Raw genomic sequence first — 20,382 nt, forward strand, 5'->3', positions numbered from 1 at the left:
AAGATGGGAGGTCAAGGAAGGCTTTGCTATATAAATAGAGGTGAATGGCTAAAGTGGCAGCGTGCTTCTCGAATACAATGTGACCGAGGCATTACAATCAAATTAAACAGAACTTTTTATAAAGATGACAATAAGATTGATTACATTTTGTGGAGTTGAATATTGGGAAATCAAGAAACATACTCAGATTGAGCGTAGTTGAGATGGATGAGTAGAAATACTAAGAAAGGTAAAATTAGAAATGAATGAATTATGAAAATGAAGGAGTAGCCCCAATTAATGATAAACTACGGGAGTCAAATGAAATGGTTTGGTCATGTGCAACAACTGATGATAACACCAGTTAGAAAGAACGTGCAAGTTGAATGTTCTAAAAGAGCGAGAGAGGGGGGGGACGTGGATTGGGGTATTGATAGCTAATATGAACACACTTGATTAAACAAAATATGTGGGCTTTAGAAGAAAAAAAATAAAACTGAATGGAGAAGTAGGGCTCACAGTTGAGCCCAAGATTTGGGTTTTTTGCCCTAGCTTATTTTACCAACTTGGCTGGTAAAGTCTGCATGGTAACACCACATATCTAGGTTCAAAACTCACTGTCACCCACTTGCCTTCCAAATAAAACAACAATAGAAATTCTAGAATAGTATACATTAAAAGAAAAGAAGGGGGAGGGGGGGTGGTCAAGGTTAAGAATGGCCATTATATTATGAATATTATTTACACAAAGTGTAATGGAGTATGATAGAAGGCCGTCATTAATACTTTTAATACTTACGCAGCAGCCATTGTAGAACCCCTTTCAATGGGTAAAGCCCATGGGAGTAGCAATGCCAACAATTTATATGTATGTGATGATGATGTGTGTGAGTGTGACAAAGATGTCTGAAATTTTCAGGTCATTAACCAAATACATGAGATTTCATTTTAAATAAAAGAGGAAAAGAAATATATATGTGAAACTCACCCGAGCAACAATGCCTAGCTTCTCTAACTTTTGGACGGCATCGTCCACATCAAAATTACAGTTCTCACCAAACTCTTCTTTAATTAATTCTTCACACCGAAGGTCGAGATCCTATGTATCACACAATCATTAAAAGAAGAAAGTAAAGCTCCATACAATTCATATGTGAATTCTCTATAGAGACTAGCCAATTGAAAGAAGGAAACGGGAAAGATTGAGATATCCATACATGTGTCGTAGCTTTACCCTGTTCCATCAATATAAAGAAACAAATAATCACTTCTTTGACCTGCACATTCAATTATGAGAAATAGTAAGCATATGCCAGAAAGTTGAAGATTATACTGAGGTTGAAGTGCTTCACTTTATTCAAGAATATTATTTAATAAATTCTTTTTGGTGCTATGTCGGGATTGAACCCATAAACTCGTTAGTCATAGTGCAGCACATCATGCAATTGAAATAAGGGCTCAGGCCTTCAATTAAAATCAAACTAATTATAATATATTGTAAAGGAGCTTTTACATTTATTACCAAGCGAGTTTGCTGTAAAAATCATGTACAGTCCTACTTTGAGTTCAAATTGGTATGGAATTTGGCAAGTCATGTACAAGTTAAAAACAATAAAATGTTTCCTATAGATTGATATAGCAGTTAGCACAGTCCAATGTATCCTATAGAAGCTTTGTTCCAGCTTGGTACCTACTTCCTGTTGAATCACGTCGTCACACAGATGAAGAAGCGTGCCCTTCCCACTATCTAATTGTTTGTCATACATGGACTGTGTGATTAAATTCTGATATGCGGCCATGTTTGCCTGAAACCTACAACAGTGGATGGAACTTTATCCATGTTAGTAATTAGTAATTCAAGAACTTTGAATTAAAATAACAAACCAAAAGAAATTCTATGACATCGGGGCTACACCATTAGGACAGTCTACCAATTGCATCACAACACAGTACAAATGCAGAGGGAGGAGGTGGACCCACCAAACATTGTGTCTAACAAGGAGATGTCCCGCATAAAAAAATTCTGATCTAATGATTGCAACCCGTCCTATATATACCATTAAAGGACAGAAAAAGTATTAAGGTGCCAACTTAGCTAAGTTGGTAGGGTTTGTGAGTGTTGATATCATGACCCAGGTTCAAAATCCACCTTCGTCCATTAATTGCTGACCACTAACCTGCATGCCTAGAAAGAAAAAAAAGATAAAGAGTATGGCAAATTCCCTTAAAGGACTCCAAAATGGATATTACAATCATTAGATATGGGGAGTTTGTGGCAACTCCTCCAACATGTGTGTAATGAGTATTGGTCGGTAAACTAGCTGTAGAAGTATACCAAATCCATCCTAAAAAAATAAACAATACTTAACGTGAAGTAGATTTTAGCACAATAGCCAATCAGTCCAGTGAAGATGGCCATAATGACCCAAATATCAGCTTTAGGCATCTCAAGTGAACCAACAAGAGCAACCTGGAAAGACAAGCCATGGCAGGTGCACCATCATAAGTTGCCAAAAAAAAAAAAAAAAAAAAAACTTAGGATTTCAAGGATATTAGACACTGACCATGCCAAGTACAGCAGAAACAAGGAGCTTGACCCAGTCCATCGGGGTTAAGCTCGGATTTTTCTTCTCTGGCTATCAGAATGTTCCAACATCAGGTGCTCAGTTAACATAAAATGTACGACAGAATCTGCAGAAAAGTTTGCATGCATAACAGACAAAAAGGAAGTAGCCAATAACTCACTAGAACTATTTCCATATCAGCCATGGGTATGTTTCTAAAATGTTTCACAGATATTCCTCGCTCTGTCTTGGATTTGGTACTTGCTTGCCTGTATAATTACCATTCTAGTCAGACATCATTGAAATTACTTTCATAATCTTCTGTATATGCGAAGCGCAAACTGAGGATCAGGACCCATCATTCAATAAATACTAGCAAGGAAATATCCGAGGTCAAAAATCAGCCAAGATGATCATAACCATCTAATCTACAGGTAACTTTGAATATCTTGAAATGTTTCTGCATCAAAAAATAACACTTGGATGATTATAACTATTTGATAGCTGGTTTTGGCTTAAAAGATCCTAGGTAGACCCATCGAATGGTGAACATGACCCAGCCTACACATGTGCAGCACTTATATAGAGTAGCTAGGGAAAACCGTGCTGAAAACCATTTACCCCAAAAGATTGATCTGACGAGGAAGGTGCAATTATGAATATAAGAGGGTCACAGGTCAAATTGCGGCACAATACGTGAGTACGTGACACCCGAGAGCAGAGGCGGATAACACAAAATTCAACACTCCCTCTCACCCACATAAGGGTGGAAAATTCCTTCGAGGAGACTTGAACTCGTGACCTATACGAACCTAGCACTCTGATACCATGTTGACAACCATTTACCCCAAAAGATCAATCTGATGAAGAAGGCAGAACTATGAATATAAAAGGGTCACGGGTCGAATTTGGGCACGATATGTGAGTACATGACTCCTGAGAGCGGAGGCAGATAACACAAAATTCAACAAACCGAACTCCTTTCTTCTCAAAAAGTCCTAGTTTCCTCAGGCAGAAAATGCTCTTTTATTTACATCAAGTTAAAAAAAAAACAAAAAATTGTGCATCGTTTAAAGTTCTTTTTTCACCAAACAACATCACATATTGTCAATCTCCATGGTAAAATACTACGGTATGTGTTATAAATTATTATTTTTCAGTGAAACCATTCATTGAATGTCAAAAATGATAATTAAAGAAAAGAGCCTGTACCTGTATACCACAATAATCCTGTCAAAGGTTGGTTCTTGTATTGTGATGTTGCTAAGCAGATTAGAAACACTGGAGGAACATAAAATATGGATGTCATAAGAATTCATTCCACTCAGTATCCAATTGTTTTCATAAGCAAATATTTCCAAATACAATAAGCACTGGACAATATGTACCACATTTTTGGACTGGAACATGAAACCACAAAGCAGCATATGGGTGTCACCTTCCATGATGCATGCTTATATAGAAGAATGCCTACTTCACTCAAGCTTTCTACCATACATACAAGAGGTGCATTTGATGAATGATCCAGACCACCCAAATTATGGCCTCACTTAGTGGATAGCATATCCAAAAACAGAATAATTGGATGTTTCTACCATCCAAAATTAACTTTTTTTTATATGATCTGTAGGAAGAAAACAAAATCATGTTTTGCTCCATGTGATCATGAGATGGAAGACATAATTTGGTCCATTAGATTGGCAAGCACGTGCCCCATGATATGGTACAGGTTTGAAGAAATTATTTGCACACATTCATGTCACTTGTTTAGAATGGTGAAACAAGAGACATGTAGCCTACCCCCAATAGATGGGACAAGATTTTCTGTTAGATTGAATGATCAATGTATCTATACAATTTCACTAGCGCGCTAGCGCACACACTAATGATTCAATTCTATGGAAAAACATTTCTCCACAAATATGATCCCATGCCTTTCATTTGACGTTGATGACTGATAAATGCCCCAACATTCAATCCTTGAGTATCATGAAGAATATGAGTTAATATAGTAATTTATTAAGAACTCAATCATTGAGATGCAAATGAGAACCTGAGTTCCATATTTTCTATTCTAATTCTTTCGACGTATAGATCTTCTGCATCTGCATCTGCATCGGTGCATATTTCGTCATTTTTCTTTGGATCGTTCCGGCGTCGTGTACTCTGTTTTCTAGACAGAACTCGTTGCAGTCTGAAAGCACCATAACCACACAAAAGAGGGGGTAAGTTGAACTTGCTTAAGAAGTTTTCATCAATAAAAATATAGTTCTAACAGGATTCAGTATAAAATCAAGTAACAGTTATGAGAAATATTATCCAGTTCATGACATCTTAATCTCTATTTTGGGACTGTTATTTCTTTGGAGCAAACTTTTCATTGAGTTTAAAAGGATATTTTTTGAAAAGTTTCTATTTAGGTGGGATTCTATATGTTCCTCTTGAGCTGTACTTGTTATTACTTTACTTCCAGGTAGTTCTTCTCAACTACCTTTGTAAATATCATTTTAATCAATAAATTTATACTTATAAAAAAATCCATTTACCTTCTAAAGTAAGACCTAATTTATAAATATATAGTTTGGTTATGACTTATGAGAGAACATTTATATATCCCAATATAGAACCTAGGGATTGAACCTTTGGCTCAATTATTGGACGGTGGTGTCACAACCATAAATTACAGGTTCAATACAAGATAAATAATTACCATATTGTAAGTGTAACATTTCAAATTTTAACTAATTTTAGAATGAATATCTTATGCTCTCTCTTTTTTTTGGGTAACAAGCAAGGTTATGAACACTTCAAATATGTAAAACTACTCTAATATAATCCCAAGAAAAATAACCTTTCATTAATATCCCGAGAAGAATTAATATTCTATTGTACAAACTAAGTAGTAACGTACCTAGTCACTCTAAGAAGCCATGCCCATAAACGTGCAATGATCATATCCACTTTCTCCATGAAAAAGTAATCGGTTGTGCGATCAATTCCAATGCCTCGACGGAAGATTATGTACTTTTCATGTACCATGCATCCATATTAGTATATGGTTTCAAAGATATAATATGAAATAATACCTTTAAAGTTACACAAAAAGTAGAAAGAAAGATCACAGAAGTATTTTAATATAAAAATAATATCAGATGAATCGAATGGGCTTAGACCCATAGCTCAGTTGGTTTGACACATTGCAAAGCAACTCTGAGGTCGTGGATTCAAGTCCATTTTATCCATCCAAAAAATTAAAATAGAAGAAGAAGATCAGATGGCACAATCATCAACATTGAGAAATTTGTTGCATTGCACTGTTTGTAACTGATGTTATAACATGATTCAAGTGTTTTACTATTTTATTCATAAAGATGAGCAAGCCTTTTTCTATTTTTCTTCTTTCCCTCCCCACATATGTTACATGAAGTCGAAAGGACAATTCAGCACTACTTTAAATTAGTAAAAAAGGAACCTGTAAGTTGCAAGGAACCTGTAGGATAGATCATAATAAAGGCCTAATATCTGCTTAATCAATATGTGTGACACACAGAGAACACGGACCCACAATTTTATGGGCCCCACCATGGAGATATCTCATGTTAGAAACATTCCAATTGGTTGATCAAAAGTTGAGAGATGTAGCAAAGAGCTCAAGTACTACTTACAGGTGTTGTAGGTTAGATGCCATCAACCAAATACCTGGACTGCTATACTCAGGTGCATAAAACTATTTTTCTGGCAATGATCGGTGGGGCCATAGAATGGGGTGGAGAGAAGAATGTTTGATGGTGATGAGGAATTTCTAATGTTGTGAACCCCTCTGTGAGTGAATGTGCACTCTAGAGGAAGGAAGGTGTTGCAGCCAACCCTATGTTGTAAGCAAGGATTTGCATGGATGTTTTTTGGTTTTGATTATTTATATTCTTAGAAATATGTAGCAGAGAATTCAGTACAAATGGTAATTATGGTCACCTGCTCAGTTAAATTTTTTGGCTTAGGATAACTCTTAGCTGATGGAATCAAATGTGCCAGCACTTCTTTTTTTTTTTTTTTGGAGGGGAGGTAAGTAAAGATATTTCATTAAAATAGTGATCGAGATGACCGGCTAAGCATACAAAGCAACACCCACAAACTTTACTACAAGGATGAGATACAGCAGACCCTATCCCATGTTACCAAGAAATCCTCAATAAGTACCCCTCTAAAATCCTTGAATACCTTACACCAGATAAACAAGAGACTCAAAAAATGTTATATTAGCCTCCTAAAGAGACTCGATGTAGGGCAGGTGTAATCTTAAGTGAGATAGATATCCTTATGGCAGGCCCAACAAGCACCTCATAACCCGTTTATGCCAAAAGCAATCAAACATCATGATGCTACAAGCTTCTAAAATCAGTTTTAAAGGAATACCTTATCGGCAAAATCAGGGAGATCTTCCCGAGGATGCTCCGCAAAATACCTCTTCAAAAGCTTGTTGTCAAGCTACACAAAATAGTAGGGTTACTTTGAGGAACATAATAAAACATCTCATGTCAAAATGGAAATTCTCATATATGCATTTAACAACAACGATATGTGTGTTTGTTCCCTGTAATTGGGATAAGATGTAGAGGATGATGATAATGCACCCATACATGTGCACAATGGAGTACTACAGATATATTGTATATTGTATACACCTTGGATTCATCTACTGTGATAGGAAGATTTAGGAGATATTGTGCGGCGTGTGCAACTTCAATCTCATCACGAGTAGTTATTTTGAAATTGCTCTTATCCATCACCTGCATTTAAAAAGAAACAAAAAAACAACATTTAACATTTAAAAAGAAAGACCAATAAGAAATCCATCCCGATAATTTTCCAAAAAACAAATGAGAAAACATAACTGATTCTATGGTGATGGATGGGGCAACAAAAGAAAATGAGGTGAACTGCAATACATAATTTATTGTGCGTCATTCATATTGACCTACTATATGGTTTTTTTTATTTTTTATTATCAGTAAGCTAAGGCTATAAAGGACCTACTATAGGTTATGTGAATCTAAATGTGTAGATAAGTCAATTTACATTCATTCGCAATAATTTTGATGGAGTAATGACACATCTTAGGTAGAAAGTGGTAGGATATTTGATTGAGAAACATTTTCCTTACTAACTTAGTAAGATTTTAAGCCTTACTAAGGGTCATTATGCTCCAATAGATTACCAAATCAGCAATCCAACACCACAGCCCTCTAAGTTTCTTCAAAAAACTCAGATAAAAAAAAAAATATTTCAATAAGCAATTTCTTTTGATCTTGATCCAAGGTTTTGAAAATAGACGGCTACCGAACTTCCACATAACTCCCAAACTTAAAATTGAAATTCAACAGTGAAAATAAACTTTTTTGGAAGAAGAAAAAATTCAAAGTTCATAGAATTTTGCCCTTTACAACCATGAAGAATCAAATCATGTTTTTGGATGCCAAAAGGTAAGCCCAAGGACCCTTAGTGAGGATAAAATCCGTACTAACTTAGTAAGGCTAGAAGGATAGAATCCCAATTGTAAAAGTTGGCGAGGGATTTTTTATGGAATGACAGATGTGGTAACCGAAAGTTTCATTTGATGAACTAGAAGTTGGTGTGTCAACCTAGGAAATTGAGTGGTCCGGGAATTAGAAGGTTTAGGTCTATTAATAAAGCTTTGTTGGGTAAGTGATTGCGGTATTTTTGCATTGAAAATGAGGAACTTTGGAGGAAGATTGTTAATGCAAAGTTTGGTGAGGATCCGCTTGGTTGGGGGTGTCGGCCAAGTAGATTACCATTTAGTTGTAGTGTTTAGAGAGGTATTTCAACCATGGGAGATGTTTTGGGGGAGCATGTTAGGTTTAAAGTGGGAAGAGGTGATCACATTCGTTTCTGGGAGGATAGATGGTGCAATGATACTCCTCGTTATTTTTTATTTCCCAGGTTGTATGCGTTTTCCTTGAGGAAAAGAATGCTTGTCTCTACCTTTTTGGTTCTTTATGAGAGGGGTGAGTCGTCGGATCTTGGTCTTAGAAAAAGATTGAATGATTGGGAGATTGCGGACGCTATCTCTATCTCGGATCTGCTAATTTCCATGGGAACTTTGCTGGATCGTCGAATTTTAAAAGACAATAAATAAGGTCATTTTTCTGTCAAATCTTTATATTCGATTTTGGAAGATAACAATGAGGTTTTTTTCCATCTTTCTTGATTTGGAACTCCAAGGTGCCTACAAAAGTGTCATTTTTCATGTGATTGGCGGCTTTTAATAAGCTTCCAACGATTAACTCTCATCTTGATTGATTTTTATTGCTTGTGCAAATCGAGTGGTGAATCTGTGGATCGTGTTTTTATTCATTGTGAGGTTGCCTTTGGTGTTTGGTCCAATTTTCTTTAATTGTTTGAGGTTCCATGGTGCCTTACGAGTTCGGTTCTCTCCATCCTATTTAGTTGGAAGGCCCCTTCTTCTTTTGGCAGGTGGAAGATTTTGTGGAAGCTAACTTCCTTTGCAATTTGTTGGGGTTTGTGAAAGGAAAGGAAACATGCGCACTTTTGAAGGGAATGAGAGTAACATGCAAGAACTTATTTTTAGTATTCTCGTTTTGTTATTCTTTTGGTGTAAGTAATTTAAGGAGTTTAAGGGTTTGTTTTTCGAAGATTTTCTGTTAAGATGGGAGAGTGTAATTAGGGAGTATTCTTTTTGTTTGTTTTCTTTGCTTGTCTGTTGTGCTCTCATTTGTGGACATCTTGTCTTCTTCTCAACAAAATTTAACTTATCAAAAATATATATATATATATATATAGTAAGGCTAGTCGGACTCTATTTGATTGGACAAAGTCTCCAACACCTGTAAATTGAAGACTCTCATAGTCTATGACAAAAAATTAGGTTCCCCTATATGTGATTGAGTGCTATATACACAACTAAAATAGAAGTTGCAATAATGTAGTGTCCCTTCTGCAAAAAAAACCTGAAAATGGAATGCAAAGAACCACATAAATTTTTTAAGTCTTGGTCAAATTGGCATCCTAGAATCAAAACTTGGACAACTTAAGTTAGATTTTCCTAGTACACACCAATTAACTCGAGAGCTAATTTGAAGTGTCAAACATATTGATCCTACAAACTCCAAAAGATAACATGCCCACTTCATACAGCTGATCCCATGTAGTAGGAGATAATTTTTAGTTCATAGATGTACATAACATAGAAAACATGTAAGTAGATAAGATGTACGTACCAAGATTATAAAAACAGCACAATAAATATAGCTGAAAGCATGCCGTTTGATAACTTAATATCAACTCTAAAAATGATTAAAATAGCATAAATGCAAGCAGACTGATAACTTAATATCAATTCAAAGGCAAGTGTCTTTGTGTCCAACATGCATAATGACACAGATGGATGAAGTGGAAATATTTTCAAAAAGAAGTCTACTTGTCACATCAGTAAACAAGTTGTCTTTTTTTCTTTTCTTTTTTGAGTGTGGGTGGGGGCCCGCCGGGGGCGGGGGGGTGGGGGGGGGGGGTGGGTTTGTTGTAGGGGTAAGAAAGTGGGTTAGTAGCTAGTAATTAGTAGGTGAAGGTGGGCTTTGAACCCAAGTTGTAGTATCTACACTCAAACTTTAACCAACTTAGCAAGCAGTCACCTTAGGAAAGTCCATTTTCTATGATATTGCTGTGTCACACACCATGTTGCACCCATGTATGATGAACCACACACATGCCTATATTTTACCAAAGAAATATTTAATTTATTCAAATATTTTTTTCAGCTATTATCTATATACTTTTATATGATTAGTGTGTATAAGCACATCTTAATACAAACTTTCTAATCGTATGCTAACATGAATCAAATTATTCAAAAGAATATGTCTCTTCAACATATGATATGAACTACAAGGATGTGTCAACATATAGAGCTTGTGGGCGTTAGTGTGTCCCACACTTTGTACCCACCCATGTCAGATACCGATACATGTCCCTCTCTTTGTTCCATAAACTCTTATAGATATGGTACACAGTTTGCTAACGTAGACAACTGACCTCAAATAAGTGCATCATGAAATTTTGTTCAAGAACGTCAATCTCTTGGGGAGATAGGTTCTGTTGCTCCAATTTTTTAGCTCCATGGATTGGATCGAAGAGGGAGTACAATTGCTACAAACACAATATGCACACAGTTCATAATTAAACACCAAACAGGAAGGAATCAATCACGAAACGTTTTTAACCATAGTTAAATATATGGATTAAAGAAAATGTAGGATTCAACCCATACCATCAGATCCTCAAATTGTAGAAGATACCAAGATCGAATTATGTACTCAACTCTCTTGCAGAGTTTCAGAAATTCGGCCCGGTCAGAACCATGTTCTGTAAGATAACCGAGAACTTTTAAACATCAACATCCAATTACCCAATTATGAGTAAAATGAGAAACATAAATCACAAACTGAACAAGTAAATCTTCACTTCAACATAGAAATTCTCAAGAAACTATTTCGAGTTTTAAATAAATAGTATCAATGGCCCTCATGATCACAAAGAAAAATGCATAAATTCCAACCCTATAGGGTGAAAATTTCTAAATTGAGGATTGCTTCAAGGGCGTGAAGGCTAAAACAATTGAAAAGCAGAATACCAAAATCAAACAGAAGCCACAATTCAAAAAAAAGGGTTATAATCTCAACAACTCATTTCGAAACTAAATAAATCTTCACTTCAACATAGAAATTCTCAAGAAACTATTTCCAGTTTTAAATAATATAGTATCGATGGCCCTCATGATCACAAAGAAAAATGCATAAATTCCAACCCTTTAGGGTGAAAAATTCTAAATTGAGGATTGCTTTAAGGGCGTGAAGGCTAAAACAATTGAAAAGCAGAATACCAAAATCAAACAGAAGCCACAATTCGAAAAAAAGGGTTATAATCTCAACAACCCATTTCGAAACTAAGAAAATCAAACAGAAATTGGCTCAAGAAGCCGATTTTGAATTTAAGAAAACTGAAAAAAAGTCTGCAAATAGAAACAATTCAAGATGAGAGTGGAGAAATCAGAATAGAATAAAACATAAGACACACATCTCAGAATCAACTAAATGATTGAAAATTCCAGACAATAAATTTAAATTTCAAAAGAAAGAAATAAATAGAGAGATCTGTACCAACAAGGTTAGCCAAGGTCATAACAAGCTTTGGCTTCATAATTGGAATAACGGATTCCCGCTCCAAACGAATCACATCTTTGTTCTTTTTATTCATCTCTGCAACAACTCTCTCTCTCTCTCTCTTAGACTACAGTAGAGTAACAAAGAGACAGATCAAACGAAGGGTTTTATTTTGAAATTTAAGGATTTCACGCTTAAAAATAACGCCCACAGACGGTGAAACGCACACTTGATTTAAACGAGAGACGTTTGTTTAGTTTCAGATTTTACATTCTGCCGACACGTTTTCCTGATAGATTAACACACCAAACAACCCCTCTGCATTTTGCATTTTAGATGAATAATGCTGAAGTGACTTCAAGCTAGGACCTCACATCACACACACATTGATGTGAAAATAGGAACCATAGATTCTTTTCCTCGAGAAATAAGTGAAAAATATCTATGATTCGTATCCACTTTCACATCAAGGTGTGTGATATGAAGTCCAATCTTAAGGTTACTCCAATACGACTCATTTTAGATTTATGCCTGAAAATGCCGGCTCTAAAGTTGATCTTTTGTTGGAATTATTGAATTATAATTTTTAATCAGCCATATCAACCATGGTTTTTAAAAACGTAATTAGGGGCACCAACCATATTAATAAGGCTACTCCAAACAATTGAAAACTAAACTCTTTTACTTAAATTTTACAATGATTAGAGCACCCCACCATGTTGACACACCTCCAAAAGTTTTTTTGGCCCATATCGACATGTCAACCAAAAAAAAATAAAAAATAGGGTATTTTGATTATTTGGGATGCCTGATCGTCAAAACAATTTATTGGGGTGCCTCGGGTTAAGGAGGTGCCCTAATTGATAATTGGCGTGCTTTCCATCAATGTTGAGTTGACTCATTTAAGATTTTAAAAATATCATCTCAATCATTTTGATCTTAAACAATATTTGTAATTATAATGCCATTCATAATTTTAAAATTTGTTCGAGGGACCAGTGTAAAATTGTAATTCATACATCATATTGATTCATTTGATTCGAGATGACTCATCCCAATTAATACGGATTGAATCAATTGGATTTGTTATTGTTTAATATAAAATAATTAATATTTTTATAAATCAAATGTTTAAAATCTATATAAAAAAATTTAAAAAAAAATATTGAGACTGAGTCCATATTAATTTATTGTAATTTTATTTAATAAATAAATATATAAATAGTTTTGAATTAATTTAATTGTGTAGTTTCAACCATAGAATGATCAGCTAATTAAGAAGTCAAAGCCATTATTGAGTGTCCCTGAAGCCACAAGTGTCGAGACTCTCATAGTTATCTAGTACTTTAAGCATAGGATTGGGTGCACACATCTATCCCATCTGTAGCGACACGTGGATTGTAAATTGTACATTGTGGACGTACCCTACAAGACCTATATGGGCTCTGTAAAGTGGGAACAAGAACCTAAAAGTAACTGTAAACTATAGTTTGAAAAATGGGAGAATTACTTACCAAACATGGATCAAGGGATGTTCAAATTGTGAAGATCGACAAATCGAATCATTGGGCACCAATCATCAGGGTCTAGCCGGGGTCTATATTTTACAATCATTGATCTCGACGTTTAAACTTTGAACATGAATTATAGAGATCAATGATACAATTTGCCGAGATGAGGAAATTTGAATCTTGATCTTGACTATTCGAGTTAACCATTTGTAGGCGTGAGGAGGCATTAAGAAATAAAGATTTTTACAAAGCGTGTCATTAAGATAATAAAAAAATAAAAAAGAATTATCAACGTATTTAGAAGCCTTTTGAAAATTGTTCAATACTGAGATGGTGCATTCTAGTATTCAAAAGCAAAGCCAGGATTTTCCTATTGAGGGGGGCAAATTATTGTTGTTCGATAGGGTTGAAGAGCATGAATTTGAGAAGAAAATTCAATGATTTTTATTAAAGGTTGAAGAAAAAGGTATTTAGGTCACTTATCATTAGTCTATGATAGAAGACCTGAGTAAAGGAGCAACAATCATCTTTCCGGATTAAGAGGGACTCTCTCTTATTTATTCTCGACACACAATTATCTATGAGTTAAAAGTACTTCTAAATGCCGAGGGCGTTGTCATGTAAGTTGTATATGCATGTACGTGAGACATTTGGGAGTATCACACATATCTTGCATGTTTATGTTTAAAAAAAATGAGATAATATATTTATTAGGTACTTGTTTACACATTATTAAAGAGTTTGATAATTCTTATGAAGTTAACTTGTTCTAAAGTGACAAGTTTAGCAAGGACAACTAGGAGCACCATAGTGGAGTACTTCCTCATATTCCGGGAGGCATTTAGGAATAACAACACCACGGAAATCTAAGATGGCGTTTGGATAGGATTCCTTTGTTACTTTTGACTCTTGCGGGGAGTTAGAAGTCGTTTGGATAATTTAGATAAACAACTCTTTCGAAAAATTACTCCGCGCAAGAACAAAAAATTGCTCTTTATGAAAAAGTCGTTAAAACCTACTTCTCAATTTCGCATCTTGCGGGGAGTAATATTCTAACAGCTTATTTTATCGAAATACCCCTAACTTTATTAAATTTTCTACGAAAATACCCCCATTTTATTTTCGCCCTAAATCAGACGAAGAAGGGTAACTCGCCCCCTTCTTCTTCTTTTTTCTTTGTTCTTCTTCTTCGTTCTTGCTTGCAGTCATTCGGCCAAGATAACAGGTGCTTCGCCCTCCCTCTCTCTCTCTCCCCAAATCAACTATCTGATTATGCTCTCCTCCTCTCATTCTTCCGATTTTTCTATTTTTTTTTTCACATATTTTTCTTTATTTCATCGTAGATTTTTTTAAATAAATAAATTATTTAAATTGTCTGAAAATTTACAGAGGGAGCTAAAGATCGATTCGTCTCCTCACCAATCTTGTTTCTCTTCAATCCCTGTAAGTTCATCTTTTTTTTTCTCTCTACCTTTTTATTCTTTAATTTGTTTTTTTTTTTTTTATAAAAAAAATTGTGATCTTTTATTTATTTAAACGATTTATTTGTTTCAATCATCTTTTGTGTGTGTGTGTGTGTGAATGAACTTTAGTTCTCTTGGGTGAAAATGAAGAAAAGATGATGTTGAAGAAAAAAAATTCTAGTCCTGTGAAGTGAGATTCAATTTTAATTGATTAACTGTAAGATCTAGAAAACTGGATTCAGGCTATATGCAGCAGTTGCATTAATCTTGTGGCTATGATTGAATGCCATTACTTTTGTTTGTTTACCCATAGCTCAGTTGGTTTGACACATTGCAAAGCAACTTTGAGGTTGTGAGTTCAAGTCCAGCTTTACTCATAAAAAAATGCCTTTACTGAAGTGAGAAGTAGTTTGTTTTTGTCTGTTCAAGAAAAAATATGCTATTTTTTAATTTTCAATTTGTATGTTTCAGATCAAGTCACCTAAGAAGAGCTTGAGGATGGCTTGGTGATAAACTTGCTTGACAGGCCAAGTGTTCTATTTCAGGTATATCTGCCACATATAATTAGTTGCTAGCTTCATCATTCACTACTTGCACTCGTGAGTTCTTTCCGAGAGGCAGATTATGAGAGAAATATTTTTGTTGTTGGTGATAGTTCTACTATTCCTCATGAGCTTGTGAAAATTATTTTCAATGAAGTAACATGTAACTATATACCCGAGTAATTGGTTTTCAGTAAAGATAATGATTAAGAGAATTATATCGATATAAATTACCTGAATATCAACATTAGATTCATAAACTTTTCGTAATTAGTATCACGGTGGCATTTTACATTTCCCCACATTCAACAATGACACATGCGAGTTTAGGACGGTTGGTAGGGAAAAGTGAGAGTATGTTGTTATATGACATGTTTTCCCTCAGTCTTCTCTTAGATTGAATCTAACAGTATTCTTGTGAGTTGTGAAGGATTGTACTTTGGGGAGGGCAAAAGAATTGGACCGGCTCTCCTAACCAGGACCCTAACACTTAGGTGTTAAAAGCACTGGCCTAGGCGTTGCACACAATATAGTGTTTTTCAATACACAAGTGAAACTCATAGATCCTTAAATAACTCCAATAAATTATTTTCAACTGATTCCCTTCTTTCATTCAGGTTAATCTTCAATATAAATAGCCTCAATAAATTATCTTCAACCAATTTCTCTCATTTATTCATGCTTGAAGCCATAACTATCCCATTTATCTATTTTCAGGAAGGATTGTCAGTAAAACATATCTCACTCCTTTCCAAGAGTGGGAACTATGTCCTTGAAACACAAAATATATCCTGTCTTTTTCTTGTTAGCATTCTATGGCAATGCTTATTATTACATTTTTTTTTTTTAAATTCTCGTCTACATATTATTTTTATTATTTAATTCGTCTGCAATATATAAACAAATAAATAAATCGATCAATTGCTCCTTAAACATTGTCTAGGCATCATCTAACGCTTTTGACTACACTGGCTTACTTATAATGTCATGTCCAAGTGAAGTGGGGATAATTCATTTCTGTCGCCATAGCTTTGTTAGAGAAGTGTGGAGCATCCTTTTTCCGTCCCGTTGGGAATATTTTGGACTATTCCTTATGTGATAAGGAAGCTTCACTCATGGAAAGAGAAAAAAAACATATTTTTCAAGGAATAGAAAAGGACACTGAGCCAATTGGGTAGAAAACAAAGCCCCTTCAATTTTTCTGGTCTTCTGTTTCATAAGAATGTAGAGTTCTTCATTTTAAGAACTTCCTTTTGATGATGGTTGTTGTAAGGCGACAAGGTTTGCACGTATTGTACTAAACACCAATGATGTCAGAACAATGTTAACCAAGAATATTGAGTTAAGCATTGACCTTGTACTTGACCACAATATGAACACTACAATTTTAAACTTTAACTGAATGTAATATTGTGACACTAATTTGTGGTTCCATCATAAAGGGAACTCCTAGTGTTACAAAGAAGACAAAGGGGGTACATAATTAATGCAATATAACCTGAAAATAGTAGAGAACTTACAAATAACTCACCTTCTTTATTGCTAGCCAACCTTGTTTCCATCTCTCATCACCATCATCTTCAGGCCAATGTATTCTTGAACTTTTCATTTTGCTCCTAAGTTCATTTATCTATCACAAAATAAAATAAATAATACCAAAATCAGAACCCAAGACTTCGTATCGCCGTATTTAATGTACCCAGGACTTTGCATTACCCTAATTAATGTGCCCTACTACTTGATGGACTTTGTAGTTAGTTGCTTTTTTATATAAGCTTAGGACTCATTGTATGTAATCAAATCTATTAACACTTGTGTTCATTTTTATCTTCCATAGTTATGTGTTCTAATTTATATTTCTTGATGAAAAGTTAGTTCTTCAAGTGTTGTGTAATATGAAGTTTTACTTGTTGGGATGAACAAGGACTTCTGATTTTTCAAGAAATCCTTATTATAACATGGGCTTGTGATTTACCAACAATGGATGAAGAAGGCACTCTAACCATATCCGTAGTTAGAAATCTCAGTATTATTTAGCAGTAAGATGATAGAAAATTATAGTGTGATACACTTGGAAAGGTAGAAAATGCTTCAGTATGCTTCAATTCAAAGATACATCATACTAACCCATGTTCAATATTGAAATGTTAAAAATAACATGTCGGTGACATAATAAAATAATAAAAGTTGAGGATATGATAAACCATCAAATACGAGACCTTAGAATATATATATATATATATATATATATATATATATATATATATATATATATATATATATTACCAATGGGGAAGGAGCTTTCATTTGTAAGATAGTTCCTTGTATTGCTTGGAGTTTTGAAAGGTCGCCGCCATTTACAAGCCTATTGAAAGAAGAAACCTTGTTTGCTAGATCCTATGAAAGACCAAATTAATATTCATAAAAGTCAACAGAAAGCCCATAATTAGAAAGTTGATCACATGACAATGCCAAATCAAGATGAGACAATCACATATAAAACGATTGATTTTTTTTATGTGCGTATAAAGGGTTCATATAAATGAGTGGAGCTAGCCCCTAATGATGTTGAAGGCACTCATAATTCTTGTTCTTGGAACCTTTGATATGGACTAAAAGAGTTTTATTTCATTATTTTTCATTTATGTGATTTCCCAGGCAAGGACAAACCCAATAAAATATTCAAAGGGAGCTAAAGATCGATTCGTCTCCTCACTAATCTTGTGTTCTCTTCAATCCCTGTAAGTTCATCTTTTTCTTTTTTTTCTCTCTATAGCTTTTTATTCTTTAATTTGTTTTTTTTTTTTTTTAAATTGTGATCTTTTATTTATTTAAACGATTTATTTGTTTCAATTCGTAATCTTTCTGTTATTTGTTTGAATTTAGTTTGGTAGAATAATTTGTGTATATATATATATATATATATATATATATTTTAAATTAAATCTTTTTTGTTGAAAAAGAGATCGAATTAAATTAAGTCCTGCTACACTTTCTATTAAGTTGTCCTTGCATTTATTTGAACATTGCATTTGTTTGTGGTCATATGATGAGTTCATCTGGACACTGACTCATTCCATCTCAGTTGAGGCAAGGGGTCGAAATGAGAAATTTTGATTTTTGTCTCGAGCTCATCTTATCATTGTCTCAATTTCTTCACTATTAGTCTATTATGAAACTACCTCCACCAAGAACATGTTGATCCACAGTTACCATTATGGAGGTGAGACTTGCATAGCCAGCAACTCAACCAAGATAAACAACTCTTATTGTACCTATGTTTCACTCCAACACCAACACCACCTTAGCAACCTCATCATTGTATTTAATTACTATGCAGACTGCAACGCATCACGAGGCACAATGACATGCGATTCCACACCCTTTTCAAACATCCAAGAGTACTCCAATTCATGTGATAAACCCGACATATCTATCATTTCTCTTCTTTTTTTCTTCAAATCTTTATGTTTTAAATTTATTTTGATTAGTTTTCCTGGTTGTTTTTCTGCCATATCTCTTCATAGATTTTTGATTTGCCCTTAAAAATCTCATTGTTGTAATAGGAAAAAAAAGTGTCCCTGAATTTATTATCGTCCAAGTTTTGTCAATTTACTTTAATTGTTAACAGAAAATATCTGAAAACCAACGTAAGAGAAAAGAGTTGACTACTGAATCAGACAAAGCAAAATTTGTTTGGACTCGAGAAATTCACAAGACATTTATCGATATATGTCTTGAATTTGTCCAACAAGGTCGTAGAAATGGCCCTACTTTGGAGAAACAAAGTCGGAAAGACCTTTGACAGGAGCTTAAGAATAGAGCAAATGTACACGTTGAATTGAAACTACTTAAAAACCATTGGAATAAAACCAAGCTTGATTGGAAGAGTTGGAATGGTTTGATGAATATGAGTGGTATTGGATATGACAGAGTAAGGAATGTCATTGTTATGGACGATGCTTGGTGGGCTGATAAGTTGAAGGTAATACTCTAACCTAGTTTATCAAATTGTAATTATTCTATCAAATATTTATATTAATATTTATTCTTTTTTATAGACCCATTCAACTGAGAGTAAATTTCGTTCCAAGGGACTCGAATTTGTTCATGAGCTGGACCTTATATTCGGTGGGACTACATCTACTAGTTCTCATGCCCGATCTCCTGTAATGAATTATGAGTTTATTGAAGAGAATTTGGATGATGATAGTCCTAATTTGGTTTCTGAGACTCAATCAGAAGTGCAATCCGAGACCCAACTTCCACCAAATATATCTCAAAATACAGATAATCTTCAAAGTGAGAACATAACTCGTGCACCTTTAAGAAGAACATCATCTGGTAGGGAATCCCAGTTACGAAAGAAGAAGGCAACCAAAAATAATTATATATTTGAAGAACAGTTTGGTCAACTTGTTTAGGCTATTAAGGATAAGGGAAAGACTAATATCGCAGATTGCGTTGCGTTATTAGATGAATTATCAAATGATATTTCATCCATGAGTGAATTATATGGTTGGGCATGCGATAACTTTGAAAAAAAGAAAGGATTCAGAGATATGTTCTGTTGTTTTAAGATGAAAGAGGCGCGCCTACAGTGGTTAATGGGTAGAAGGCAAAGGGCAATTGGTGGTAGTTCTGGTGGTCATAGCGATATGAAGGATTTATCTATGTCGGATGTTTTTCATCTTTATCTATGTCAGATGTAATGGAGATATTTATGTTTTTTTTATTGGATGTTTTTTATCTTTATCTATGTCGGATGTAATGGATATAGTTATGTTTTTTGTTTGATGTTTTTTGTCTTTACTTATGTCGGATATTTTTTATTTTTATCTATATCAGATGTAATAGAGATATTTATGTTACGTTTAAATCCGTATTGATTATTGGTAGATCATGGTATTTTGGTTATTTATAAGTTTGATTTTTGATATTTTATAATATATTTGAAAACAAACAGACTTGATGGATTCATCGTCGGATGCATTTTTTATGTATTCATCATCAGATGAAGAGGTGATGGATTTATCGCTAGCTGAGAAAGATTCATTTTCGGATGATGATTTTGAACTATTAGCAATTGGTATGGTAGTAAGCCAGATTTTACCTCAACGAGAACATAT

General features: G+C 34.4%; 1 protein-coding gene and 1 long non-coding RNA gene across 6 annotated transcripts in view; one reads left to right on the forward strand and one right to left on the reverse strand.

The window, feature by feature from the left end:
* Window positions 1–20,382, reverse strand: part of LOC147405312 (uncharacterized) — a 55,613-nt gene that overhangs the window by 2,002 nt on the left and 33,229 nt on the right. Inside the window, exons 1-14 of one of the 3 annotated variants that reach the window (XR_015175843.1) lie at window positions 11,735–12,093; window positions 10,846–10,940; window positions 10,611–10,724; window positions 7,226–7,330; window positions 6,957–7,028; window positions 5,455–5,567; window positions 4,597–4,737; window positions 3,756–3,824; window positions 2,725–2,812; window positions 2,544–2,615; window positions 2,349–2,449; window positions 1,670–1,791; window positions 1,197–1,256; window positions 968–1,078 (exon numbers count right to left, since the gene is read on the reverse strand). Coding sequence is in view for 2 of the 3 variants with exons in the window: in XM_086432987.1 (XP_086289113.1) it covers window positions 968–1,078; window positions 1,197–1,256; window positions 1,674–1,791; window positions 2,349–2,449; window positions 2,544–2,615; window positions 2,725–2,812; window positions 3,756–3,824; window positions 4,597–4,737; window positions 5,455–5,567; window positions 6,957–7,028; window positions 7,226–7,330; window positions 10,611–10,724; window positions 10,846–10,940; window positions 11,735–11,831 (1,356 nt within the window). In the remaining variant the exon portion in view is untranslated. Of the gene's footprint in view, window positions 1–967; window positions 1,079–1,196; window positions 1,257–1,669; window positions 1,792–2,348; window positions 2,450–2,543; window positions 2,616–2,724; window positions 2,813–3,755; window positions 3,825–4,596; window positions 4,738–5,454; window positions 5,568–6,956; window positions 7,029–7,225; window positions 7,331–10,610; window positions 10,725–10,845; window positions 10,941–11,734; window positions 12,094–20,382 lie in introns of those variants that run through there. The other 2 variants (XM_086432987.1, XM_086432988.1) reach the window with 2 other exon arrangements.
* Window positions 14,321–20,151, forward strand: LOC147405313 (uncharacterized). 3 transcript variants are annotated; one of them, XR_015175845.1, is made up of 6 exons: window positions 14,321–14,473; window positions 14,638–14,691; window positions 15,183–15,256; window positions 17,912–17,994; window positions 18,885–19,238; window positions 19,315–20,151. It is a non-coding gene; the product is annotated as an uncharacterized LOC147405313 (long non-coding RNA). The 3 variants fall into 3 exon arrangements; XR_015175846.1 differs by having other exon boundaries at window positions 14,322–14,473; window positions 19,009–19,238; XR_015175844.1 differs by having other exon boundaries at window positions 14,324–14,473; window positions 19,187–19,238.

The sequence above is a fragment of the Akebia trifoliata genome, chromosome 3 (assembly GCF_017979445.1).
Source record: "Akebia trifoliata isolate Shusen 1 chromosome 3, ASM1797944v1, whole genome shotgun sequence".
In the NCBI taxonomy this organism is placed as follows: domain Eukaryota; kingdom Viridiplantae; phylum Streptophyta; class Magnoliopsida; order Ranunculales; family Lardizabalaceae; genus Akebia; species Akebia trifoliata.